Raw genomic sequence first — 13,078 nt, forward strand, 5'->3', positions numbered from 1 at the left:
TAATGGAAAAGAATCTGAAAAAGAATGTGCATACATACATATATGAAACTGAAGTAACACTGCAAATTAACTGTGTGAAGGTTTGCCGCCCCTCGGACTATATACAGCCCATGGAATTCTCCAGGCCAGAATACTGGAGTGGGTAGCCCTTCCCTCAGGCTCTCCATTTGCAACCTGTCTTCACGGATCGAGCTTGCTTTAATTGCTGATACAAAAGCTTGCATGTCCGACGCTAAAACTGGCCCTGCTCCGGCATCCAGTGAATGACCTCTTGCCTTCAGAGCTCCACCCCATCATGTGCCACCATTTTTAACGTGTCCCATGAAGAAGCAAGTAATTCAGATGTGCCTCTGCAGAACAGATGATCTCACCTCTTCCCTGCCTCCAAAGTTCTCTCCCCACACCTAAAATAATCGTGCTTTTTTGGGGGGACACTGAGGCTTGTGGGATCTTAGTTCCCCTACCAGGGATCGAACCTAGGCCACTGGCAGTGAAGTGCAAAGTCCTAATCACTGGACCACCAGGGAATTCCCCCAACCTGCTTCTTTATTCTGTAACGTCGCAAGCCCCTTGCCTTTGAGAAAGCAAATATGAGACCGGTCCTCCCATCACCTCACTTGGTTGCTTGTGAATAAATCCTTCCTCTGCTGCAAACCTTGGTGTCTCTGGGTTTTGGCTCGCTGTTTCCTGGGCCGACGAACCTGCTCCAGTAACATCCTCAGTTCCTGAGGGCTCTAAGCTTCACAACCCTGCCTTCCACCTCCCACTTGCCTTCCAAGGAGCAGCAGCAGAGAGGAGTGGAGGCAGCAGTGGCTTCTTTATTAGAGAAAGGGAGGGCACACCATGGGGCTGGCCAGTCAGAGGTGCCTGAAGAAGAGCTTGGGGCCCCGGTCCAGGGTGCACACTTTGGGGCCCAGCTGGCTGGGCAGCAGCTGGTGCAGGGCATCCCGGTCCTCAGCAGAGAGACGTCTGGTACACAGTTGCAGCTCCTGCAGCTGCGCCACAACCTTGTCCCAGAGGTCCAGGCCCAGGGGGCCCTGGACAGCACAGCCTGCAGAGGGGAGGCAGAAGTCAGCCTTGGGGAGCTGCTCCTGGTAGGATGCAGTGGGAGGAGCCCCACGGGAGCCAGTGGGTTTTGTCTTGGGTCTCATAGGACTTTTCTCTTTACCAGCGTGGCCCTAGGGATGATACACACTTCCCCTGAGGCCCCAAGGGCTGCAGTGAGGGGCATGAGCGAAGCCCAGGAGAGGCCAGATCATTCTCGAGGATGGAGGGTGCTCTCCCAGAGGCTGCCTAGGACTGCAGACCCCTCCCACAGCCAGTGGTCAGGCAGGAGGGAGGTCGGCTATAGGAGACACTGCATTCACATCTGCGTCTCTGACAGTGTCTGATGATGTCTCTGTCCATAAGATGGACCCAGCGTGGCTTCTTGGGAGTCTCACGACACTGAACTGCCAGTGCTCAATCCTCACAGACCACAGAGTACCCAGCAGGAGGCTTGGTGACAGCATGCAGGTACCCGGAAGCCAGATGTGCAGGTAGCGGCCCCAAAGCTGAGTGAGGGTAGGTCGCCTACCAGCCTCCCTTCAGGAGGGCGTTCCTGGAGGAACCAGCCTGGCCCTGTGCGGCAGGGGGCGAGGAGCAGGAAGAACCCAGGGGTCCCCAGTGTGCACACCCACTCCCAGCCCTGGTTCTCCTGGAGGGCCAAGTCTGGTCTTCCCTGCCCCCAGCCCCAGCAGGACGTGCCAGTTCACCAAATGCACCTCCCTGGGGTCGTTCTCAAGACGGGGTCCTGCAACAGGTGTGGCCAGAGAACCACCTAAGTCAGGCCACAGGCCTAGACGGTATGGTCAGGGCGCCCTGGCCAGAAGCGGGAGGGTCCCTCGGAGGCAGGTACTGCCACTCTAGGCTGACCTCCCCTCCCTCCCCTGGACAACAGGAACAAAAAAGTCCCTGCGGCAGTGGGTTCCCCAGCCACGGTCTTGAGGGTCAGGCTGAGCAGGCTGGAGGCAGAGGCCCACGCTCCTCCCGCCCTGTGGTTTGAGAGGTGAGGTTCACACCTGCCTCTGGGTATGCTGGGCACTATCCTCCACTTGAGCACCCAGAGGCCCCCGCTCCGCCCTGCAGCCTGGCTAGTGGCAGCATGGCCCCTTCAGAGGAGGCGCCTGGGCCTCAGGCAGGTCCCCGAGCAGGGGCTGTGTCATCAGCTCCAGTTGGGCAGGTGCAGCCGCCACACCCAGAGCTTACCTGACAGGCCCAGGAAGCTGAGGCCTTGGGGCCGCTTTTGGAGGGTAGAGAGGAGCTCCTCCAGGCCAGCACCGCTGACCTCAGGGTTGGCAGACAGGTCCAGCGAGACCAGTGAGGGGCAGAGAGGAAGACATCTGAGACAGGACAGAAGCCTGGGGGTCAGTTTCCGTCATGAGGGGGAGCTGCCCCAGGTGACCCCACGGCTCGGGATGCACCAGACACTCCTGAGAGCCACTGAAGCGGGAGGTCACGGAGCAGTGGTCCTGGCATGGGCTGTGGGACATGGGTGATAGGAGAGGACCCAGCAGAGGGATGTGAGAGCCCGAGGGAGGCAGGTCATGAGGCCCCAGCCTCCCCAGGCGCCCAGGTATGAAACCAGACCCGCAGGGTAATGGCGGCGTTACCTGCTCAGAGCCCTCACATCTGCATCACCCAGGTGGTTTGCCGACAGGCTCAGGTGCTCCAGGACACAGCCTTCCTAGACAACAGAGAGGGACAGCTGCCCTCCCTGCCCCCAGGGCCAGACACCACCCCACCCCTTGGGAATGATGGGGTGAAGCCTGTCTGACCCCCGAGGCCAGAGGGGGCGGCTTCCCCCCAAGTCTGCAGGCTGTAAGGAAATGCTTCTACCCAGAAGAGTGGGTCATACTTGGCACACCACAGAGTGATCTCAGGAGACCCGCCCCATCCAGGTGCCTTTCCTGTTGGCCAGGACCTTGGAACCCAAGGCAAGTGGGTCTATAGAAAGCGTTCCCCACCCCTGTTCTCTCCCAACTTGTACCCTTTCCCAGCTCCCCCACCCCCAGGCAGGGGGTGACCCTGACCCCCTGGGGGTCAAGGTGCCTCTGGCTTAGTGCCCCCTTGAATGCATACCTGGCTCAGGTAGCGAACCACGGGCTCTGTGAGGCCTAGGTCACTCTTGCCAGTGGCCACAGAGCTCAGCTCTAGGCGCAGGAGACTGTGGGCCGGCAGGCTCCCCAGGACCTGGCCCAGGGCAGTGGGGCCCAGGCCATTGTAGGACAGGGACAGTGTCTTCAGGCACTTGGTATCTATATGAAGGTCAGAATCTCCATCAGGTTCCTCCCCACCCCCAGGCCTTGGCCCAGACACCCTGTGACCCTCGGGAAGCTGTCATTATCTCCGAGGTTCTGTGCACTGGGAAACGAGGTCTCTGGCCCAGGGTCTCATGCTGGGGAGAGGGCAGCACCAGACTCCTGAGTTCAGTTTCTTCCCAGCACTTCGGGGTACCCGACCTGTCCCTACTCATGACAGGGTGGCCCCAAGACTGGGATACCCATGCATAGTGGGGCAGGGGTGGATAGGGGCAACCCATCTACCACCCAAGTCCCAGCCCCTCCTTCCCTCTGCTGTGCTCCCAGTTGAGCCCCACTTCCTAGCTCAGGCCTCTGGGGAAAACCCCCTGGAGGATGCTATTTCCCGCCTTGGTGCTGGGATTGCAGGGAGAATCATGAGCTGGGGAGCAACGGGGCTGGGGCTGCAGTGTAGCTGGGACTGGGTCTGGGTCCTGGGGTGCTTCCCAGGCCAGGCAAGCCACCCCCATGTCCACCCAAGTGCTTCTGAGAGCCGAACTGATGCCCTGGTTTGAGGCTCTCTGAACCCCTGGGGCCGGGGAGTTGAAGTGCCCACAGCTCACCTTGGAAGGCGCTGCCCAGGGCTGCCTGATGGCTCAGGAAGAAGCTGGGGCTAAAGCCACAGGCCTGGAGGTGCAGGGTGCAAAGCACAGGGCAGGCCCGCAGGATGGAGGCCAGGGCCTGGCCACAGCCATCCCCGAGGGGGTTCATGCTCAAGTCCAGCTCTTCCAAGTTCTGTGGGAGACACAGGGCCCCCAGAGGGTCTGGTGTTCGCCACCTGAATCTGGGAGCTGGCCAGTGCTCTCAACCGCACCTCCCCACCAGGGATGGGCTGGATGTGGACACTCAGATGCTGCCCGCTGTTCCCCACACCTCTTACTTGCAAGGTGGTCTGCCCCAGGAGGCCCGCAGCAAGCTGGCGCAGGCCTTCAGGGCCCAGGTGGTTAGAGGACAGGTTGAGGAGGGTCAGGCCGGGAACGGTGTCCAGGGTGGCCAGCAGCTCAGCAACACACCCATCCCCCAACCGGTTCCCGGACAGGCGAAGCTCCCGGAGTGCCGAGTGCAGCTTCAGGGCCCGCAACAGCGGCGTAAGCTGAGCCTGGCGCAGTGCCAGGGAGCAGGCGCTGAATGCGGGGGCTGAACCCTGGTGCTCCATGGCCTGCAGCACCTGCTGGTGCTCCCCTGGGGAGGGATGTGGTGTCACCAGGACAGGTTCCGCCTGTCCTGCCCTGGGAGTCAGCGGTGGCCAGTCAGGCAGCACCCCACCCCCCCACTCCAGCATGAGCTGCAGGGCACCTCCCAGGGCCCCCGAGGCATTATGCAGAGTCAGCGTGGGTGGTGCTAACCCATCTTCAGACAGGGCCATCTCCCGCCCCCACGACCTACATGCTAGGGGGCTGCTAGGTAGGGGAGGACACCCTGAGGCCAGGTATGGCGGGTGGACCCTGGTCAATGCCTGGGGTCCTGGGACTGAAGGCCGTGGGCCTGGCCAAGTTCCCTGCCCAGGCCTCCGCAGGGCTCTCTGGACCCTTACCTTGCTCCAGGCTCTGGCAGGCCCGGCGGTAGCGGTCCCTCAGTGGAGGCAGGTCCCACGAAGTCACCTCAGCCAACACCTGGCGGGCAGCAGTGGTGAGCGGCCCTGACCCTAGTCCTAGAGGACAGCCCCAGCTCAGGGCCCTGGCTAAGGCCACTCACCTCCTCATTACTCTGCAGCACATCAGGGATGGGGTCTTGAGGGGCCAGTAGGGCCCCCTCTTTTTGGAGGGAGAGCCGAGGCAGCAGCCCAGAGGCCTGGTAGTGACGCTGGGCGGCCTGCTCAGCCAGCCAGGCCACGGAGTGGGCCTCCCTGTGTGGGCACAGGCACGGGCTGAGTACCGGACCTGGCCAGGTTCCTGTCCTGCCACCTGGGGGTGAGCAGCTCCTCCCTCTCATCCTGCCCGCCTGCAACGTGCACACTGGAGCACCTCCGGGCCACTCCTAGGGATCCCAGGACCACTCGGGGCCTTCCTGAGCCCGTGCCTATCGGCACCTCCCCGCTAGCAGTCCCCCAAGGGCGAGGGATGGGGCCAGAAGGGCTCTCATCACGCGTCTCATCTCGACATCGAGGGCCCTCTACTGCCCCTGGCACCACCCCCTGCACGGAGAACACAGAGGCACAGCACGCTGGGCGCCGGAAGGAGACACCTTACCGGTGTGGCACGGGAATGAGAAAGAGGTTGTCCTGAACTCGAACTCGGACTCGGATGGGAGGGGGCAGGACCTGACCCTAGGGGTGGGGGCAGGGAAGAAGGGGCTGAGCTGGGAGAGACAGGACCCTGCCCGTCCTCTCCCGCAGCCTGGGCAGCACTCTGCTCCAGGCATGAGCACCCACCGGGAGCTGGCCTACTGTGGGGTTTTCTCCAGCGGGCGCCACGACCCTGGGGACGTCGGAGCTCCGTGCGGGCTCTGTGGCTGGGCTGTCGGCTCTGTCTGCTCTGACTGGCGTGCTCCGACTCTCGAGATGGGGCAGTCGGCTCTGCTGGGCCTGAGCCCGGGACCTGCGTGCCATGTCGCTGCCTGGGCTGGAGGCATGATGTCTGCTGCCGTCCCCACTGCTCTGGGAGTGGGCTGGGCGGCGGCCCCGGTGACCGGGGCTCATCAGGAAGTCTTCCTCCAGCCAGTCCCCAGCCAAGCACTCCTCCTTAGGGATGAGTGCCACTTGGGGGATGGGGGTCTTGCCGGGCCCTCGCAGTGGACTGGGGCCCAGCCGGCAGGTCTGGGCACTGCCCACTCCGCGGATGGCCGCCCGGTAGGCTGCCCAGCCGGCACTCGTTGTGGCTGCCTCCCTATCGCTGGCGGGCCCCGGCATTGGGGCCTTGGTCTGCAGTGATGGGCCAGAGTGTCGGGGCCTCTTCTGGGTGGGCTGGGATGGGCCGGCGCTGTCCTCGCCCTCTGAGCTGCTACTGCTGGCCACTTTGTGCCTGCTCTTTCGAAGTCTGGCCACAGTGGACACTGCCAACCCCTGGGACACTCTGCTGCTGGCTTCACAGATCTCTGGGGTTCCTGGGCAAGGACTTGAAGGAGGAGAGGTCTCAGGGTCAAACAGATGGTTACTTGGGAGGGTCTGCAGAGCCTGGGAGCTGTGGGGAGCTGCGGAGAGAGCAATCTCTTGTGAGACAGTGCCTGGCACATGACCGCCACCCCGGGACCAAGACTCTTAGGCTAAGGAGCGGAATCCCCAGGGGTAGAGGAGGCCCTGCTTACCTCGACCCAAGGAGGCTGCTTGGAGCAGCCTTCCCATGGTAGCCGCCTTCTCCTGCGTCTCACTGTCCAGATCCTTGCCGTACAGCTTCACCCACTGCTGCAGTGTCTCCAGAGGGCTGTGGCCCTGGGGGTACCAGTTGGGCAGGGCTGGTAGCAGTAGCTCCACCCACCGCTGCCCATGCCCACCTGGCCTGCGTCCACTCACCTTCCTGGTGCGGAGGGTGACAGATGCTCCTCGCTCGATGAGCAGCTCAGCTACCTCAAAGTGGCCACAATTGAGGGCATCATGCAGGGGTGTGATGCCATCACAGCCCTGGCCGCCTGGGTCATCCACCGCAGCCCCGTGGTCCAGCAGGAAATGCACGATGTCTGTGGACAGGCGCATGAGCTGACTCTTCTGGGAGGGACCCATTCCCTCTCCCCATCACAGGCCAGAACCCCCATCCCATGCTCACCCAGGTGCCCATAGTTGCAGGCCTCGTGCAGGGGCGTCCAGCCACAGTAGTCCCGAGGGTTTAGGGGGTGGCCCTGTGACCAAGAACAGGAAGGAGTCTGGCCCGGAGTGCCCCCACCAGCCTACCCTTTCCGCAACATTGAAGCCTGCAGAGGGTGCCACGGGCACACCCCTCAGCCTGGCCTGGCCCAGATCACAGCAGAAGGAGATGCTCCCCACCAGGAGGGACAGGGTCCCCAGTTCTGGCTCTGGCCCTCAAGCCCTGCCCTGTTCCCTGGGGAGACGGCCCAGCCTGCAGGGGGTGCCTACCTGCCTCACCAGGTCTTGAACGCGGCCCAGCTGGCCCTCGATGCAGGCTCGGTGCAGCAGTGTCTCTCCCACGTCATTTCGCCGGCTCCACTGTGGGCACAGCCCAGGGTGGGGGCAGAAGCGTGAGGGGCCGGATGGCACCAGTGACCACGGAAAGGCGTCACCACTGTCCTCAGCCTGCGATCCTCACCTTGTTCACCCTCTGCCGGCCCAGGCAGCCTCGTAGCTCCTCATCCTCCTCCAGCAGCAGGGATGTGTCAGCTTCATCCTCTGTAGCAGAGCCAAGCCCAACGCCCCACGTGAGCTGGTCCCTGCGCCGGGGCCTCCCGAGCTGAGACTGCTCTGTGGGTCAGTCTCCCCCAGCCCCAGACCTCTGCTGTTTCTTTCCCGGGTCCCGCTCTCGGTGAGAGCAGCTGACCTGGGGCTCAGGTGTCCTCCGCTGCACGACACCCGCGTGTGCCTGCCCAGCGCCACTGCCTCCAGGGCGCCCGCCCTCCCACCACCCGCTTCTCCACTGTGGGTTCCTCTCACCCAAATGCCTAGTGGACAGTGTCCCTCTTTCACCTGCTGGGTGCCCAGCTTTTCCCTCCTCAGGAGTCAGAAGCCCGTGAGCTGGCCCCAGCCGCCCCAAGCAGGCGCCAGGGAGCAAGCCTCACCACTCTCGGAGAGCTCCAGCTCCGTGGCCTCCAGAGCCACGTCGTCGTCCTCCTCCTCCTCCCCGTCCCCCTCATCCTCGTCTCCAGCCACTCGCAGTTCCTGCAGCCTGGCTTCAGTGCCGGGGGCCTCCTGGGGCTGCAGCCTCAGCTGTGCAGCATGGAGGTGCCGCAAGATCTGCCTCTGAGGAGAGGGGGAACTCAGTTCAGGGCCGCAGGCGAGACAGGGCCACGGCCACGGATGGTCAGGCTCCGGGGAAGCTGTGTGCGGGATCCCAGCGTGGGTGGGCGGGAGCTCCCCACCTGCAGCTGGGGCTGCCCAGCCAGCTGGGCGCAGCCAAGAGAATTCTGGAAGCACGGTGCCAGCACCTCGTAGGTGTCGCCAGCCTCCTCACGGGATAGCGCGATGTTCAACCAGGTCTTAGCCTCCTGGAGGAGAAGCACGAATTTGACGGTTGCAGCCCCTGCTCCCAAACACGAGCTGGAAGGTGGCTGCCCTGGGGGTGCAAGGCCCCCCAGCGCCTACCCCCAAGGGTGGCGGCCCTGCGATGGAGCCTTGGGCAGGACGGGGCTGTGGCCGCTCACCTCCAGGGGGTTGCCCCCCTGCAGCCTCAGTTCCGCTTCGTAGTGGTGCACGGCCTGGCGGTGGTCCTTCATGTCCCCCAGGGTGGCAGCCAGGGACACGTGGATGACGGCCAGCTCGGGCCCCGGCTTGCTGAGCAGCTCCGCAAAGCGCAGCTGGGGGGCAGCTGCAGTGAGGCCAGGCTGTGCCACCCCCCGTAGCCCCTGCCATCCGCCACATCCGCCTGGTGCACACCTGCTTCTGGTAGGCCGCAGCGGCCTTGGGAAAGTCGCCTGCCTTGGAGAACAGATCCCCCAGCTGCTCACAGATGCCCATGGCAACCTCGGGGTCACTCTCCTCGGACTCCTCCAGTCGCTGCTGCAGCTGGACCACTGCCAGCACTGCCAGAAAGAACCTTATGCAGGGATGGCCGGCCCAGGCCTGACCCAGCCTCCGCTCACCCCCAGTAAGGGGGTGGAAGGAAGGGCTACCTCGTGGGGTCGCAGCAAGAGAACCAACTAAGGTCAGCACAGGGTAGGGACTGGCCTGTGGCACGAATGCAGGCTGGGGCCCTGGTGACCATTACTTACCAATGGAGAACACCAGGTCACTTATCAGTCCCACTATGCCATACTCCTGCCGTTAAGCGGGGCAGCTTTTGTCTCGGGTCTGCCAGTGAAGATGCTGGCTTGTGAGCAGACACCAGCCTCCTGACCACACCAGTATAGGTGTGCCTCCTATACTCCTTGCTGAATGGAGGCTCAGAGAACAGTGAGACCCCTAACAGGAAGTGGGGGGACGGGCCCCTCACGACGATGCCCCCTCCCCAAGGACGCATGCCCAGGCCTCCTCTGCTGAAGGAAGGAGCCCTCCCTACCCTGTCTTGGGGGGTCAAGTCCCCGGGGCCCCTCCGAGGCTCACCATACTTCAGTGTCCGGCAGACTGAAGCTTTCTGCAAAGGCTTCTGGGAGCCGAGCCGATAGGCCTTCTTCAAGGCTCTTTTGGCAGCCAGGAAATCCCCGAGGTCTAGGAGGACCTGGAGGGCAAGGGAAGGTAAGTCCGCAGGCCCCTGAAGGCCCAAGCCCACCCAAGGGCCAAGCCCAGGGCACCTGCGAGAGCAGCAGGCAGCACTCGCTCTCCAGGAAGCCCTGCTTCAGGATGCGTGCGCACTCCCGCGCCCCTTCCAGACAGCGCATGGCCTGCGAGTGCTGTCCCCGCCGCCAGTGGATGGCCCCCAGGTTGTAGCGGGCTCGAAACAGGTCTTCATACAGGTGATTCTGCCTGTGGGGGGACGGGGCTGTCGGTGCCCGGGGCTCCTGCACACGGACAGCAGAGCAGGCACCCACTGACCCTACCGAGGGATCCAGCCCCACAGAGTCAAGCCAAGCCTCTGCTCCCAGGAGACTGACGGGGTGCAGGGGTAAGCCAGCTGGCTGCCCTCGCCCTGGCCACTTCCTCCAGGGGCAGGAAGCCAGCTCCCCCTGGGTCCTGGCAGGGCCTTACTCGGCCAGGAAGATGCTCTTCTTGAAGTAGGCACTGCACAGGGCCACCTGCTGCAGGCTCTCGCAGGTGAGGCCCAGGTTGAGATAGATTCGGGTCCTCATCTCACTCAGCTCTCGCTTGGGCAGTGAACCTGGAAGACGCCCCTGCAGACACTCAGTGTCCAACCCCCATTCGGGGTCTCCGGCCTCTCCCTGACCCTCCTCTAGCCTCTCCCTATAGGTGCCAGGGGTTCTGCTGCAGATAGTGAAGGGAATAGAGCAAAGGCAGCCAGATCCGAGGTCAGGAGTCAGGAGGAGCACAGGCTTTGCAGGGCCGCAAAGTGGGGGCGGGGGGGGGGCTTCTGAGAGCCAGTATCAGTCTCACAAAGGGAGGAACCTAGACAGGGGACCCGCCACATGAGCAGGGAGGCTGTGGCCTCTTCTCCCTGCAGAACACAGGAGGCCACAGTGGGGGAGGGCCAGGCCCAAGGGCAGTCACCCTGCAGCTTCTCGTCCAGGATAGCCAAGCTTTTCTCGAAGGCATCCTGCGCCTGCTGCAAGTCGTCCTGGGACTGGTCGTGGTCATAGATGTCCAGGTGGGTGCGGCCAATGGTGGCCCAGGCCCTCTGCTGCTCAACGTGGTTGGAGAGGGCACATGCCAGCTCCAGGTAGCGGTGCTGGTGCTGGGGGCACAGAAGAATGGCCGCTGTGAGCCAACCCCTACTGCAAGCAAGCCCCACATGTCCCCCAAGCGCCCAGGTGCAGGCCGAAGCCAGGCTGCACACACACTGTTTTCTCTATGCCAAGCGCTGCCTGTGGGGACGGTGGCACCATGTGCTAACTAGCCAGTCATGCGAGAAGAGACAGACTGGGAGTCATTGGTGCTGCGGGAACACAGAAGCCAGGGCAGCTCTGTGTGGATAAAAGGTCTGGAATCCCACCCAGCCAGCCCCCGGTGATTTCAGCTCCAGTAACACGTTCAATCAGTGGTTTCTGGAACCACGCTCCCAAGATAGGCTGTGGTGTGTGCATTCACGGACCAGGTGACCACTGCTGGTGCAGGGCTCTCTGAAGCTTAAGCCGCATCGCACATGTCCCCCTCTTCCCTCCAGTCAGAGGCCTGGACGGCAGAGACCCGGCCGGCTCTGCCCCCAGGAGATGAGAACCCCGGAGAGTTGACTGTGGCCAGCGTGGGGGCGGGCCGGTCTCCGCCCACCTGTAGGGCAGCCGAGTAGTCCTCCATCTCCGCCAGCCGTTCTCCGATCTTGCGGTGGGCCACGGCGCAGCCCAGGGCGTCGTCGGTGGTCTCCAGGAGCTGCAGTTCTTGCTGGTGCTCTCGCAGTGCCTCCGCGTAGCAGCCTGGGAGGGCGGGACGGGCTTCAGTCAGACTTGGCAGTGGGCCAGGGGCGGCAATGCCAGTAGGACGGCGGCCGGCCGGTACTCAGGAAGCCCCCGCCCCGGGTCCTCCCTGTCCCGGGCCCCTACGGCCCCTACCCCACCCCACACACCATGGCTAGCTAGGAGCTCCCCTAGCTGGTGGCAGACGGAGGCCTCCTCCCGCAGCTGGCCGCTCCTCTGGGCCTTAGCTTTGGCCTTGCTCAGCTCTGCAGAGAGAGGGACGAGGCCTGAGCGCTGAGCCTCTCCGCTCGGGAGGGCCAGGGCCGTCTCCAGCCCCCGCGCTCGGGCGCTTTTCTCTGGACTCACGGCGAAGCTCGCGCTCCAGGTTCATCCTGCACTCGCCTCGCCCCGGGTTCCGGACTTCCCGCGCTCTCTGCTGGCGCGGCGGCCCCGCCCTCCCTGACCCCGCGCGCAGGCCCCGTCCTGCCGCGGAGCATCTCGGGAAGTGTAGTCCAGGCGCCCAAAGCGTCCTAGGAGTTGTGGTCGGGCTGCGCTGGGGCCCAAAGCGCGGAAGGCGCCTTCAAAAGCACGCTGAGCCCGGGCCCCGCCCCACGATCGCAGCCGCCCTTGCGGGGCGGTCTCCCGGGTTCCCGCCGCTTGCTGCCGCTGTTCTGAACACCCGCGCGACCTGGCCTGAGGGACGCACTGCCCTCGCAGGGGAGGAGAGGAAGGCCTCGGGGACCACGGGCACTTGGGCGCTCGGATCTGTGTCCCCGCAGAACCTGCATCAGCCGCGAACGCGTCGGGAGTCCTCACACGCGGGGACTCCGACCCCCAGTGCTGCCGGCGGGAGGGGGGGGGTTTGAGTTCCAAAATGAACTGAACTTCTCAGTGTGCTCCACGGTTGTATTCCTGGAAAACTCAGCGTGCGCTCGTTAAAACTGCAAAACCGTCGTGTGCTGAGAGGTGAAAGGGGCAGGATCCGAGCCTGGAGCGCCGTGGCCTCAGAGCCGGGAGATCCGGGGCGTGGGGAGCCCTGGCGACCTCTAAGTGCCCGTCCTGTACCCCACGCCTGGAGAACCAAACACCTGCTAGGCCGTGTAGCTCTCTGTCCCCGCTGCCACTGCGGGTCCTTGGGCCCTAGGTGCCAGGGCTGGCACCCCTAAGGCCCTGGAGAAGGTCTGGAAGGACTGGGAAGCAAATGTAATGAAATGGGGCTTCCCTGAGACCGTAAAGAATCCGCCTGCAATGCAGGAGACCTGAGTTTGATCCTTGGGTCAGGGAGATTCCCTGGAGAAAGGAATGCCTATCCATTCCAGTATTCTTGCCTGGAGAATTCCATAGACGAGCCTGGCAGGCTACAGTCCATGGGGTCGCAAAGAACCAGAAATGTTATCAGACCCAATGGGGTAAAACTCTCAGCCAGTGGATGGGCAGCAAGGCCTGCTGGGGAGGGAGCTGTATGGAGGGCGTCTGGTCCTCAGGTCCAGGGAAGGTTGCCCAGGGCCAGTGGGTGGCTGCAGGGGTGGGGTGAGGCTGAGCTTGAGGAGCTGCAGGAGGGCCTCCTCTCAGCCTCCTTGAAGGGTGTGCTGCTCTCCCCTGACCCCCACCCTCCCCAACGTGAATCCCAGGAGGGAGGAAGCCAAGGTGACTGCTTGGCAGGCAGGCTGTGAGGTTCCAGGGGCACAGTGAGATGCAGG

The 13,078-nt window shown here is 63.6% G+C and overlaps 1 protein-coding gene across 5 annotated transcripts; it reads right to left on the reverse strand.

Moving 5' to 3' along the window:
- Positions 1–779: 779 nt before the first annotated feature.
- On the reverse strand, positions 780–11,826 carry TONSL (tonsoku like, DNA repair protein). 5 transcript variants are annotated; one of them, XM_055432160.2, is made up of 26 exons: positions 11,745–11,826; positions 11,549–11,644; positions 11,257–11,399; positions 10,540–10,723; positions 10,063–10,192; positions 9,669–9,840; positions 9,481–9,595; positions 8,815–8,960; positions 8,583–8,735; positions 8,301–8,426; positions 8,001–8,181; positions 7,535–7,614; positions 7,345–7,434; positions 7,037–7,109; positions 6,787–6,950; positions 6,582–6,705; positions 5,725–6,467; positions 5,528–5,604; positions 5,034–5,184; positions 4,873–4,951; positions 4,219–4,520; positions 3,902–4,073; positions 3,121–3,296; positions 2,652–2,725; positions 2,248–2,381; positions 781–1,051 (listed from the first exon to the last, which is right to left on the reverse strand). In XM_055432160.2, exons 1-26 carry the CDS (start codon positions 11,767–11,769, stop codon positions 858–860), a joined length of 4,104 nt encoding a protein of 1,367 aa, XP_055288135.1. In that variant the 5' UTR covers positions 11,770–11,826; the 3' UTR covers positions 781–857. The 5 variants fall into 5 exon arrangements, 4 of the variants coding, with proteins under 4 accessions (XP_088700661.1, XP_055288135.1, XP_055288134.1 ...); XM_055432159.2 differs by having other exon boundaries at positions 5,710–6,467; XM_088844535.1 differs by having other exon boundaries at positions 780–1,051; positions 5,710–6,467; positions 6,582–6,950.
- Between the last annotated feature and the right edge of the window lie 1,252 nt (positions 11,827–13,078).

The sequence above is a fragment of the Moschus berezovskii genome, chromosome 16, assembly GCF_049115385.1.
Source record: "Moschus berezovskii isolate FMDL1 chromosome 16, NW_MosBer_1.0, whole genome shotgun sequence".
NCBI lineage: Eukaryota > Metazoa > Chordata > Mammalia > Artiodactyla > Moschidae > Moschus > Moschus berezovskii.